The 13880-nt window shown below is 32.7% G+C and overlaps 2 protein-coding genes across 3 annotated transcripts; both read left to right on the top strand.

The window, feature by feature from the left end:
- Positions 1-1600: 1600 nt before the first annotated feature.
- On the top strand, positions 1601-2303 carry LOC146903412 (uncharacterized). Its single transcript, XM_085733467.1, has one exon. It carries the CDS (start codon positions 1742-1744, stop codon positions 2156-2158), a length of 417 nt encoding a protein of 138 aa, XP_085589593.1. The 5' UTR covers positions 1601-1741; the 3' UTR covers positions 2159-2303.
- Positions 2304-10888: 8585 nt separating this feature from the next.
- Positions 10889-13476, top strand: LOC146903411 (uncharacterized). 2 transcript variants are annotated; one of them, XR_015022150.1, is made up of 7 exons: positions 10889-11113; positions 11549-11817; positions 11902-11998; positions 12151-12348; positions 12463-12615; positions 12721-12798; positions 12912-13476. XR_015022150.1 is itself a non-coding variant. In XM_085734007.1 (4 exons), the coding sequence occupies exons 1-4, from the start codon at positions 12112-12114 to the stop codon at positions 13104-13106; spliced, it is 663 nt and encodes a 220-aa protein (XP_085590133.1). In that variant the 5' UTR covers positions 12049-12111; the 3' UTR covers positions 13107-13476. The 2 variants fall into 2 exon arrangements, 1 of the variants encoding a protein (XP_085590133.1); XM_085734007.1 differs by lacking the exons at positions 10889-11113; positions 11549-11817; positions 11902-11998 and having other exon boundaries at positions 12049-12348.
- The last annotated feature ends 404 nt before the right edge of the window (positions 13477-13880 follow it).

Here is a 13880-nt window from a genome sequence, read left to right as displayed (position 1 = left end):
TCGAAATGCCGAATTTTCAACTTTTTTTTTTTTGGTGGTGTTTTCATCACTTATTTAGATTAAGAGACCCATTTCTAACTATTAGATTACTTATAAAGAAAACAGTATTCACACATTTTTTTAGAGCAGTAATTGCATGCATGTCAAGGTGCCATTTTAAATTGCATGAAAATGGGCCCATAAAACTATCATCGTACTTTACACACACGAGGAGATCAACAAACCAAAATCTCCCGTGCAATATTCTACAGTATCCATTAATTAAGAGGTAATAGTATATTTTGATCCCTAAATGTGTAAGGGGAGTAGTCATAATACTCTCTCAATGTATCAAAATTCTGAAATAGTCTCTGATTATATATTTTGTTAGTCAAAATAGTCTCTAACGCTAAAATAATCTCTCAATACTCACAATAATTATTTTCATATAAGGATTGAAATGACAATAATTAAGTACTTATAAGAACTTATATGACAATAAGTAAGTATATTAAATGATTAATATGACAATATTAATGATGTATTTAATATAAATGACTTTTTTTAACTAACGAAATGCACAATTAGGAACTATTATTTTAAAATTTTGATACATTGAAGAACTATTGTGACGACCCGTTACACATTCAGGGACAAAATAGTTATTACCCCATTAATTAATACCACGAATATCATTACAGGACTATTCCCTTAAGAAAACATTACGGGACGATTTGGCAACCATAATAAATTAGCTAATTACTTTAAAAAATAAATAAATAAATTGGCTTATAAGTCCCCTTTAGGTACTTTAAAAAAAATTTCCTTTTAGGAAAAAAAAATAGTATAAATTAGCTATAAGTTTATATGATTATCCCTAAAAAAAACTCCCATTTTATTATAATATAAAAAGTCAAATATTTCGATTTCTAATTAAAATGTATTGATGACTCATATTTTTTATAAAAAATTACCATATAAAAAAAAAGTGTCACAGGGATACTCGTGGGAATGTATTATAAAAAGTCAATATAACTAGTTTATTGTTTATTTTGTAGTTCATTAATTTTTCTCTCAATTTTATCCTTATTATCTTATTTGAAAAATATTAAATAATCATATATTATTTATGTGATTTCATATTTTTAAGTTAATTCAATCGAAGTTAACCGCTATAGGGTATCAATTTCTTTTGTCCAAATAGGGCTTATATGTGTGTATTCACACTCACCATAGAGGGAATGTATTAGTATGAGGACTGTCTGTACTACTTGGTAGTATTAGGCAACTGATTACCTCTGGTCTCTCTTGATTTCACACATTGCCTGGCAAGTGGCAACCAAAGATTCATAGTACACGGCTAATTAATATTACTAATTTATTTATTTATTATATGGTCAACAAATTAATCCCCCACACACACTTTGCGGCTGCCATGCACACGAATGAATGAACATGAGAGATGATACGAGATGAGACCCAATCTACTCGCCGTCACAAGAGAGCGATTAGTATTAATTAAACTAATCATATATTAATTCATCAATCACTATTAACCAAACTCATGTCAAATTTTCCCTTCATATCCATTTCTCTCACATCACCCCTATATATACACAAATATCAAATTAAACATCCTCACAACTTCAAAAATCTCTCATTAACAAACTTTTTTATCATTCTTCTAAGAATATATTTCATAGAAAAATAATCCACTGCTTAATTTGAAAGTAATTATTGTTGTGTGTACGTAATCAAGAAAATGGGAAACTGTTGCAAACCATCATCTTCAATGGAGTGGGTCGGAGAGGACTGGGAATCTTTGAGGTCTAAACCTGAATCAAGGAAGGCAAAGCCATATCCATCATCAAGCAAGGTGTTTGATGAAGCTAGTCTTGATCATCATCAGAAGGAGATTGATGTATTAGGAAAGCTTAGAGCTTCTTGTGACGCAAGTGGGAAGGTGACGTTGAAGATTTCAAAAAGCGAACTCGCTGAATTATTGGGAGCTATACAACAGAATAATAGTAATTGTAATCAACAGCCACAGCAGCAGATGAAGAAGAAAAAGGAATTAGCTTCTGCAGAAGAAGTTCTGTTTAGGTTAATGAAAACCAAAAACCATGAAATTACAAATAATCATCACTGGAAACCAGTGCTAGAGACTATTCCTGAATGAATGTTAATTAACTTCTAAAGTTATTAGTTTAGTTGTTAAGTGTGTGTCTGGTGAGAATTAAAACGTACGACCATGCACATTTTGTTAATAGTTTCAAGTTGTTTAGTATAATTTCAACTCAATGGATGAAATTATTCTTATCCTAGCTATGTGACCAAAAAAAGTGGAACTTCAGCTAACCCTAAAGATAAAAAAAAAGATCGGTGAAATATGAGAAGGGTTTGAAAACACAAGATGTTAATAATTTCAAGATCCTTACTTGGATCAATAATTATGTCAGGAAAGCAACTTGAAAATATAATATTACTAAAGATGTTTGGGATAATTTGACACGTTTATACGTTCTTACTAATTTTGCAAAACATTATAAGATGCAGATTGATATTCCCTCTCCTAAGCATAATAATATGATTATTCAAGAATTTTGTTCCACCATGTCTAATTTGTGGAAATCAATTAACTGGCACTACTTAATCTGCTGAATTAGCAAGCCTCAAATAGCTTTAAAAGTTTTTATGATTTTTTATAGACTTGGTTTACTTGACAAAAACTTTCAATTCAATTCAATTCGCTTCCTACAAAGAATTATAGAATGTGTAAATATGTTAAATTTGACACCAAATATTAATGGATTGAGACTCATCCGTGAACGTTATTTTATCCTTTTTATAGTGTGTTATTGCACTGATTATACTAATCTTGCACTCATCATTGTCATTGATGACCAAACGCAAAGGGAACTAATATTGTATAAAAATTAGAAGCGAATGAATATTTGGAAAATACTTGTATACCTAGGACAAATAGATACCTATCGTTTGACATTAAATATTACCGAGAAAAATAAAGAAACTACTTCAATTGTATGTTTCTGATTGTTTAAGAAGATTGATGGAGGCACATTTATATCAATGGAGGTGGTGGTGGTGGTGAAGTGTGGTGGAGGTGTTGATGTGTGGTAATGGTTGGTGTTTTAAGGGAGGAGGTGGGTGCTTGCTTGTTGGGGTTTTCCTTTGAAAACAACCTCTGTTTCACGGGTCCTGGTTCGTCGTCACTAGCTCTGGTTTGTGCCTTTTTGGGTGGTTTAGGTGTTTTCGGAGTTTGGAGGTGTGAGTCCCATTGCGTTGAGCCTTTTCCTTTTGATTTGTTTGTTGTTTCATCTTCGCATGCCATGTTTTCGTCTTACATTTTGTTTGCTGGTGTTCGGTGGGCCGGTTCATTTGGCTTCGAGATCGGGAGTCGGGGTCCAGCTACAATCTCTGTTTGACTTAATTTGGTTTTTCTCTTATGTACCGGGGGCGAGGGGTGCCCTGCTATTTGGTTCTTAAGTCTGGTGGGCCGATCACTTTTGATTCGAGATCGGGAGTCAGTTCTTTGACTAAAGTTGGTTTTTGGGCTAGTGTTTTGTGCTCTTTTGGTGGATCAGGGGTCGCGAGGTTGTGTCAGCTGCATGATCCTTAGGTTAGGTGCTCTTCGAATTGTGGCTTAGCTTGGGTGCTGGGGATTTGTGTTTTATTTTGAGGGTGTTCTTTGGAGGTGAGTAGTGACGACGGACAGTGGTGTATACCGTGTTTACAGTGCTTGTTTCTTTTGGAGTCGTGTTTAGGTGTTGTTTTGTTTTGGTGGGTTTATTTTCAGGGTGTTCTTCTGTGGGTATGGTGTACCGTATATATGCGGCACCATTTGTATCTTGTTTCGTTCATACCCTGCGTCTTGCGGGGATGACGTTTAATAATATTTGCCGATTCAAAAAAAAATATAATTGAATAGCGTTTTGTCTAGAGTGGTAGACAAAATGAAGAAGATCAATGTATGTCTCAGACTTTGGTTTTGTTGTGGGTGAGATGATAATGGATTTCCTTGAGGTTAACCAAAGATTATGAGTTAAATTCAGTCATGGAAATGCAGCATTTTTAAATCTCTTGATAAATAGATTTGTCATTAATTATGGTCTTACCCAACTTAAAATATTAGTCCATGCAATTATGCAAGGAGAATATTTGATTTACATCAACAAAGACTTTGGTATTGTTGTAGATTTTGTGCATAAAACTATTGTTGAGAAACATGGCATCCATGAAAGTGGAGAGAAAAAGCTAAGAAAATTATTGTATTGATAATAGTTGAAGAAATACAAAAGTGAAAAAGTTGGTTACAAAAGAGTCAACTTGTGACTTATATAGTGACTACACTAGTACCCTTAACTAACTCTAATATGAATATAACTACATATATTTCAACAGTCTCCCTCAAACTCAAGGTAAGAGAACTCTTAGCTTGAGTTTGAATTACAAAGCAAACACCAAACAGAAAAAGAAAAGACCAATACAAAGCTTCAAACCATAAGAGAAAGCTTCCAAACAGAATTTGCTCTTCAATCTTCATGCAAGGAACACTGTAGACCAACTACTAACAAAACAAGATCATCACCAGCCAAGTATGAACAGCCAGCAAGTATGCCATCAGTAGAAAACTTCAAGTAATAGAACTTCAAACAAAGGAAGGTAAGAATGGTCCATCACAAACTACAAAGGCTAATCATCAGTAGAAAACCATAGAGAGAAATGCTTAACCATTAAGCAGAAGCTACAACTCAAGGCTTAACCACTCAACAGAAGCTAATCATCAATAAGGCCAACAAAGGGCAAAATGCTTAACTACCATAGGTAGAAGCCAAATATAAGAAAGAAAGAGAAAGAATGTTAAAGGGTCTTGATGGCTACAAAGTGATTCACAATACTAAAGTTGTGCCAAAAAGGTAGTTAGCACATCAGAGGACTCAACAATTCAACATCAGAAAATCAAGAGAGTGCTGATTGATGGCTATAAAGTGAAGCATCAATACTCAGATTGTGCTAAATGTGGATAGCTCATCAATAAACCAGCTAGACAATAAAAGGAGACAATCCAGAGATGTTGAGCAAGCCCAGCCCAACTGAGAACATGTGAGGAAGCTTCAGACTCAGTGTCTCTGAGTAGAGAAACAAAAAACGCTTCTGAATAGAGAAACAAAAAAACGCTTCTGAATAAAAAAAAGTTTCTGAACCACAAAAAAGCTTCTGAAGAATACAAAAATGCTTCTGAAGAATACCATGCGCGTCTGAACTTCTGAAGAAGACAACGTAGTGTATCATCGAATACCAATTCGGAAACGAGCTTCTGAAATGAGATTCTTTTATCCATAATATGCTTCTGAAACGAGCTTGTGAAATGTGCTTCTGAAACGAGCTTCTGAAACGAGAAACCAGCTTCTGAACAAAAAACGGCTTCTGAACAAAAACAGCTTCTAAACAGAGAAACCAGATTCTAAACAAAAACGTCAGAACCACTAATGCTAAACTTGCTTCTAAATGAAAACGTGAAGCTTGTGGCAAAACACAACTGAATGTAAAACGCGATTCTGAACCAAAGTAGCTTCTGATTCTGAATGTACTTCTGAACATCCTTCTCCAAAATCTGCAAACATACTTCGTTGACGCAGATTCTGCTCAAAGACTGATGAAAACGCGTTGCTAAAACGAAATTTGAAAAACGCGGAGGAAGAGACACACCAAAACAGAATCGATCGAAAAAGGATCAAGAAAGTGAAACCGAATCAAGAACGAAAAATAATCATGAATTGGATCCCGATCAAGAAATCGAAATCGAATATGTAAACAGAATGATTGATTAAAGAAGAGAAGATGAAAAACGTACAACTCGCACAAATTCGAAACAAGAATCGAATTGTGAACCGAATCGTGAAAAGTACGATAGAGAATCAAAACACAAAAGATGAATTGAAGTAAGGAATTGGAAGAAAGTGATGATGAAGGTTGAGAATCAAGAACGAATCAGAAAGGAATTGGAAACAAGAACCCTAGAATGTGGGGAAAACTGCAGTAACGAGCGATTTCAAGCAAGAAACTCGAATCGAAGGTGAAAGTCAATCAGAAACTGGATTCTAATCCAGAAATTGAAACTGAATTTGCAATTGAAGTAGAATCATGAACTGTAATGAAAGGAAATTGAAAACACATAACCTAGAATTTGGGACTAAGAACATGTGAGATCAGAACAGAAGAAATCGATCGAGGAAGAAACGAAATCGAAGGAGGAAACAGAAACAAGAAAGGAAGAAAAGAAAATGAAACTGTCGTGAGAAAATTAAATTTTCTCAAGAAAATGCAGCGGAAAATCCTTCAAGGAGGATACCAGATTAGCTCTGATACCATGTTGAGAAACATGACATCCATGAAAGTGGAGAGAAAAAGCTAAGAAAATTATTGTATTGATAATAGTTGAAGAAATACAAAAGTGAAAAAGTTGGTTACAAAAGAGTCAACTTGTGATTTATATAGTGACTACACTAGTACCCTTAACTAACTCTAATATGAATACAACTACATATATTTCAACAACTATTACAACTATATATACATTATTTAAAGACAATTTCTACGATAAACTCGAAAATTGAAGAGTAGCGGTACACAGTCTTTCAATTAATAGTTAAGCGAGTTGTTTTTTGAAGAAAAAAAATATTATTTGGTCTCATACGTGTAACTCAGTTGGTAGCTACCATGAACATTATTTACAAGAACTTAGATTTGAGCCTCAGATTCTCCACTTCTTCATTTTTAAAATGTATGAATTTAGCCACAAAACTACTTGATAGAAAGAGAAAAAAAAACAGTATTTGAACCAACAATGAATTAGTTTGAGTGTTAAAAGACACTTGGACAACTATTTATAAATATATAAAAGAAATTATTGTTGACAATATCACAAAAGAAAAAGGAAATAGAAAGGTTTTGAATAAAACAGGATGTAGGACGGAAGTGTAGAACACTATTAAAATTTTTCCTAATCAAGTAAATGGTCTCTACAAATATTTATAATTTTGATAAATGGTCTCTACAAATATTTATAATTTTGATTTTAGTCCTTATAAAATAAAATTACAATTTTCAGTGTCTGTAATATTGACAGAATTTTTTTAAAGAGATGAAAAGTGTTGATGGAAAATTTCACAAGGGCTAAAGATACTAACGGAAAATTTTACAGGAATTAAAATGTGCGATTTTATTTTGTAGGGACTAAAAATGAAATTATGAATTTTTATAGGGACCATTTACGTAATTAACCCTTAATTTTTTTTTAATACTTAGGAAACCAAATATTATATATATATATATATATATATATATATATATATATATATATATATATATATAGACACACACACACATTACATGGTTGTGATGCTTGGGATCGACTATGTGGGATAACAAAATGCAATTTAGTTGGTAAGACGCTTCATCTACATTCAATAGAAAGGATTACATAGAAAACACTATTGATCCCCTTTATAAAATGAGGCAAAGAAATATATATGTTTCCATTTGATAACATTTCTTTGCATCATCACCTATTTGAGGAACATGAAGTTGTTTCAAACCGCCGTAAATTGTGTTCATCAAACAATGTTGTTCATACAAGAAATCAATACAGTACTGCGAATTAAACTATTCAGATACTTTAATTCCATTGAAGAGCACGTAGATATGCATATTAATCCACGTTTTATACAAGGACTTAACAACAATTTGTTGCTTTGAGAAAAGAGAATCACATCATGTGGGAAACATTTTCATGGATCAATTCATAAACAACAAAAAAAGCGTTAAAAGAATGAAACTACGTGTTTCTTTAGTTGTTTGTCGTTATTTTAACTTTCCATTCTTCATTGCTTTGTTAATTTGCTTTTGCTCCGACAGAAACATAAACCTGTGACAGAAAAAGGTAGTTCGTCTTTTGTCCTTTTTCCGTGGAAATCGCGTCTGATTTACAATATTTTCATAAATCTAAACGATCTGTGTGATGATCCTTAATTATTTGGTAATTCTTGCTAAAGATTTTTTGTTTTATGTTCAGACTGACAACATGCATATGATTTCTTTTTTTAAATGCCACGCATGTAAATTATCATTGATTAATATACATGTTAGTAGTTGAGTTGAATATTGAGTCTTTGTTTGGAATCTGAATACTCATGCAAATAAGACATCAATATCCTGAATGCGAAAATTGAACTCGCACTTTTATATGGGTCCATCTAACATGGTCCACTAAAATGTTTGCTTTTGTTGTCAAACATCGTAAGAACACTTGATAAGAAGTTTAAAGTAGAAATTTTATTTTTAATTTTGTGTATTCAACACATTAAAATATCAAAAAATAAATTTTTCTACATGAAAGTTATTGTTTCCATTTTTAAATCTTTAACAAAAGCTTTTATGACACTATTGGAAAGACCCAAACATTATTATTAATCTTGTAGTTAATTAGCTAATGACGTACTGCATGGTACAATTTTTCAATACAAGATTTAAAACGTTATCGCATGTCTAGGTGGCGCCATGTTAATTTCCACATCCTTATCAATTACTTATACTATATCATCATGTAATTAAAGAGAGAACAAGAAAAAGAACACCAATGTGATTAAACTAAAATACACTTACAAATATTGTGTTGGTCGACACAGGGGCGGAGCTAGGTAGCTTTGAGGGTGTGCACCTGCACACCCTGGATTTATGAGATTTGCATTAGTTTTCCTACCTTCATTGCTATTTGCACACTCTGATATTCTTGCTTTGCACCTCACCTATTGATTTTGGTGTTTGTACATACCAAGTTTACTAACGTGCACATGTACCACCAGTACTACATATGTTTTGACTTTTAAAGTGTTATTATTTTATTATTTGGAAGATTTTTATCACTTAAAAGCCAAAAACAAATAACCTGGTTCGAATTCATGTTATAGTATAGGGCTTCATGATTCATCTACAATTAATCATCCCACTAGACCAATTAAACACATTTGTAATATCTTTGTTTTAAGAGGAATCATTTCACTCTCTATTCTCTAGTTCTATTTTTATTCTTTTTCCTTTAAAGTGTATATAATGTAAATGATATTACTCTTTTGAATTCCTAGTGGTAAATACTTGAATTTACACTTTGTCAAAAATCATAAAATTTAATGTGATAATTTATTAAAAAGAATAAAAATAAATGCAATTTTTTATTGGGTAAAAGTAACACAAATGTAAATTTAGTAGTTTAAATTAATAGGAAAAGAATTTACTTTCTCTGCACATACTTTAAAGTTATTTTACACATGCATTCAATGATGTGCTTTAATATCAATTAATAAATACGATAATTTGTGTTTTCGCTCACATTAAATGACACGATAACACATTATTTAACGCATGTGTGAAATAAGTTCACACCGTCTTGTCAATGCATACTAAGTAATTAGTTACTAAAAGAAATGAGTTTGTGTGTTTGTGTGTGTGTGTGTGTGTGTGTATATATATATATATATTAAAATTTATAATATTAATGATTAATGAAGTTAAAAAAATTGCACCCCTGATGCAGGTTCTGGATACGCCACTGGGTCGACAGACATTAATCATTGTCAATAGAAACTTTGCACCGATATTACGTCAGAAAAAAAATTACTCCCTCCGTCCCGTTTTATCTGAGCCAGTTTGGTTTTTCACACAGATTAAGAAAAATGTATAAATAAAGGGGAAAGTGGAATATATTGTATTGGGAATGATGAAAGTAGTATTAATTAGAGTTATATTGTATTGGGAATGATTAAAGTTGTATTGAAAATTGAAATGACTCAGTTATTTTGGGACATTTTTTTTTAGAAAATGGGTCAGATATTCCGGGACGGAGGTAGTACCACATTTGTGGAGGTAATGATTCAAGGCAAAGGACAAGTCAGCCAAGTACTCCCAGTTTAATATTCTTTTAATTAATAATATATGATTGTGTGGCGTTCACATTCACCTGGATGTGGGGACTAGTACTTGGTAGTATTAGGCAGTCCTAAAGGTGCTACTATTCAGTAGTTACCTCTCTCTCTCATTTGCTTCATCTTAATATTAGACCTTTACTTCACACCTTTATAGCAACAAATTACACGTGTTGGTTTCTAAGCAATGCCACCTATTAATCAGAAGTATTACAGAGTACAAGTTTTATCCTAATTTAGCTTTCGATTTCAAATTTCAAATTAGCTCTAAGACAAAAAAAATGGAATCACCAACGTCACTGGCTTCAAATAGCTTCATTGCCTTCAAATTCATTTTAATTGGGCTGGGCTTCAAATAAGGCCCATTTGATTTCGTCGGCCTTTTAACTCACAAACAAAAACAAAATGACAAACAAAATTGGTCAACCGGAACACTGATTACCCACCCAACAGGGAAGCGATTCCCCGATACCAGGTTTTCATCTTCTTCCCACAACCCTTATTTCATGCAAGTTTTTCAAAAGTCTATTTCCCTCTCAATGATGCAGGCTAATAGTAGCACAGGAATCTTATCTAAACAAGGTTTCACAGTAAAACTTTATACCTTATGTCATTATCTAACCCTAATTTCCTCATATTTTAAACCTAAATACACATATCCCAAATTCACAAAAACCAACCCATTTCCTTTCTCAATCAGATTCCACTAATTCAATATTTTTCCACAAAGTTGACTCTAAAATCTACCCATTATCAGAAAATTAGGGCAGCTGTGGAGAGATTCCTTCTGCCTTGATAACAATGTAAGTTTAAATTTTTATTTTGTGTGTAATTTTTTTATGGTTTTTAATAGATGATGTGGTAGACTCGGGGTTCTATAAATTGGGGGAAATATTGAAAGTTTACTCACACCACAATCCCAACATTGTATTCAGAAACTCTCCCTCTTTTTTCTTTCAAAAGCTTTTGTTTTCAAAGTTGAAATGGCCAAGAGTTTTCACTCAATTTCTGAAATTAACACTTCTGAAACATGTTGGAATCTTAAGGCCAGAATCCTTAGGATGTGGTTGGTCAACGATTTAAACAAAAATGCATTGCCTTTCTCTGTTGAATTGGTTCTTATGGATGCTGAGGTTAAAATTACTTTCAATTTTTTTTTTGTTTTATTGTTCTTATTTAGCTAATAATGTTACTTATTTTCTGTAAGAAGTTTTATAGTAGTTTTAGTGCTTAATAGTTATCATCACAACAATTTTTTACAACTGTGTATTTAATTAAGTACTGATTTTGTATTGATATTGTAGTTTTAAGTAATAAGTTTAAAGCTTTTACCTTTTATGTGGTTTTATTGTATATTTACTGGCTAACAGTTATTGTCAAAAACAGTTTTTTAGTTTTTAACTTTGATTTTAAGTCTGTACTGATTTTATAACTTCGATTTTACATTAAAAAATCAGTACTTAAACTCTGTTTTAAATTTTGTGCTGATTGTCTAATGATACAACTTATATTAACATAAGTTTAAAGCTTTCAACTTTTAAGCACTGATTTTGATGTCCTATTTTCAGGGAGGTCGGATTCACGCCTCCATTAAGAGGACTCTACTTTACAAGTTCCAGAGCCAAATTGCTGAAGGCGGAGTATATGCTTTTTGAGAACTTGACTGTTGCCACTAATAATGGTAGCTACAAAACCACAACACATCCATTGAAGCTTAACTTCCAGATTTCTTCTAAAGTTATGCCTCTGTCTTCTGCCATTGTAACTGGCTCTCCCTTTAAGTTTGTTCCCATATCTGAAATATGTGGAGGCACTTGTGATGATGAAGTCTTAGTTGGTTAGTCTTTCATGAGCCACTTCTTAACTTTATATCATTTTTTTCCTTCTTGAATGCTTGCTTAATATTTATAAATTTCATTAGATGTGGTTGGAATGCTTACTGGAGTTGGCTCTGAACGTGAATACGATTGTCATGGAAAGACTACAAAGCTTAATGTGATTGCTCTCGAAGCAGATGGGTACTTCCTTATTTAATAGTCTATGTTAACATTTCAAAATATATTCTAAGATTCCCTATTAATCTGTAATTTTTGCATGTTAACTGTTGAGAATTTAAGAATGCTTTAGACTTATGTGCATAATATGTTCAAATTCTTCATTCTTAACACAGAATGCTGCTCCTGGAGTTCTTCCAGCCGAGATTTCTGCTTTGGTCAAGTCCACTTACCTGTTTAAGGTTGAATGCAAAGCGGATACAAGTCCTAGGTTTGAACAGTCCTTTCGCGTGCGTAAGATATGCACCGATGGAGTTATCATAAATCAATTTAAGACCAAGTGGGCGAAGGAGGAGGCAATCTTCTATAGGAATGTAAATATTTCTTTTGCTTTTCTATAATCATAAGTATTCATTTCAACTTATTTTTTTAATTAATGTATGAAATGGTATTTAATTAATGTTAGTTTTACAATTTCAATTTGATAGGAGTGGGGTTCTTTGAGTGGATTGGCAGGAGATAGTGATGATTCTCAGGCTGGTGCTTCAGCTCTTGTGCTGTCTCAGGCTGGTTCTTTGAGTGGATTGGCAGGAGATAGTGGTGATTCTCAGGCTGGTGCTTCAGCTCTTGTGCTGTCTGAGGTATAAGTTAATTGTTTACTCTATAATTCAACTATAATGTAATTTAACAACAAAATCCAACCTGTAACTTAATGTCTAATGTTTTTAATCACACATTAATTTAAGGGACTTGAGACTTTGACTGCATCTTCTTCCAAAGGGAAGGAACTTGTGATCGATTCTGCCAGCCTTGCTGTGAGCCAGGTACTTATAAACACTATCAGATGTACCTTACTTATCTCTCATTCTGTCAAACAAACATAACATTCAAAATTAATTAATGGCTGGACTTTAACAAACACAATGTATATTTACAGGATCTGCTGCCCAAGTTTTCATCTGCTGTTGTTGAACTAGATGAGGCTGTTACCAGATTGGGCATTGGTGGTACTTCTGATGTGGTGATTGAAAACAAGGGAGGTAAAAGGGTTTCACCCACTGCTGAAGCAGATGAAGATCTGAACCTTCCTATCAAACTGTTGAAGCGGAGTATCAAAATTGAGAAGATCTAGCTAGGAAGTTGATGTCTTCTAAGTTTGTGATAATGGCTTGCAGCTCAATCATTATGTTTTTCCTTTTATCGTATCAGTCTTTATTTCAAGTATTGTTTTCTTAATCCGTACCACTCCCACATATGGAGGATCTTTTGTTAGAGTCGAGTGTGGCATCCCACCAAATAGGGAAACATGGATGACTTTTAGTTTATTATTATTATTAAGTATTTCGAATCTTTGTAAGACCCAGTTATATTGGGCATTTTGTTTGTGGTATGATTGATCCATCTAAGTCCCATAAGTTTGTTTTGGGCTTCTATGTTATTGTTGTAATGTTAACTTTGTAGACAATCAAATTTCAAAGCTGCAGTCGGGTTTTTAGAATTAATCCTCATTGTTATTGTGTTTTGTTCAGTTTTGCATTTTAGTTTTCTAACACTTTTCTTTAAAAAAAAAAAAAGGTTTTTAACACTTTTTTATTAGTTCTAAATACTTTTTAAATAACATCACTTTATAATAGGATTTGCTAAATACATTAGTTAGGATGTACTTTATATAGCAATATTTAAGAATTGAATCTCAACGATAAGTTTTGTTAAGATTTAATTAGTAACTACAAGAATAACATGCATGATGAGACCTTAACAAGTTGAAAATAGTTGCAAATCTTATATACATATATAACTTATAACTTGAAGTATCCCGTGCGTTGCACGGGCGTTATTACTAGTTTCACACATTTATTACACGGCTAAGCTATTTTGTACTATATGGTCGACAAATTAAGTTCAC

This window comes from Medicago sativa, chromosome 8 (genome assembly GCF_051527215.1).
Source record: "Medicago sativa cultivar Bolivia chromosome 8, Bolivia_mono, whole genome shotgun sequence".
Taxonomy (NCBI): Eukaryota; Viridiplantae; Streptophyta; class Magnoliopsida; order Fabales; family Fabaceae; genus Medicago; species Medicago sativa.
Note: the sequence above shows the minus strand (reverse complement) of the source record. Positions and strands in the feature narration are given on the sequence as shown.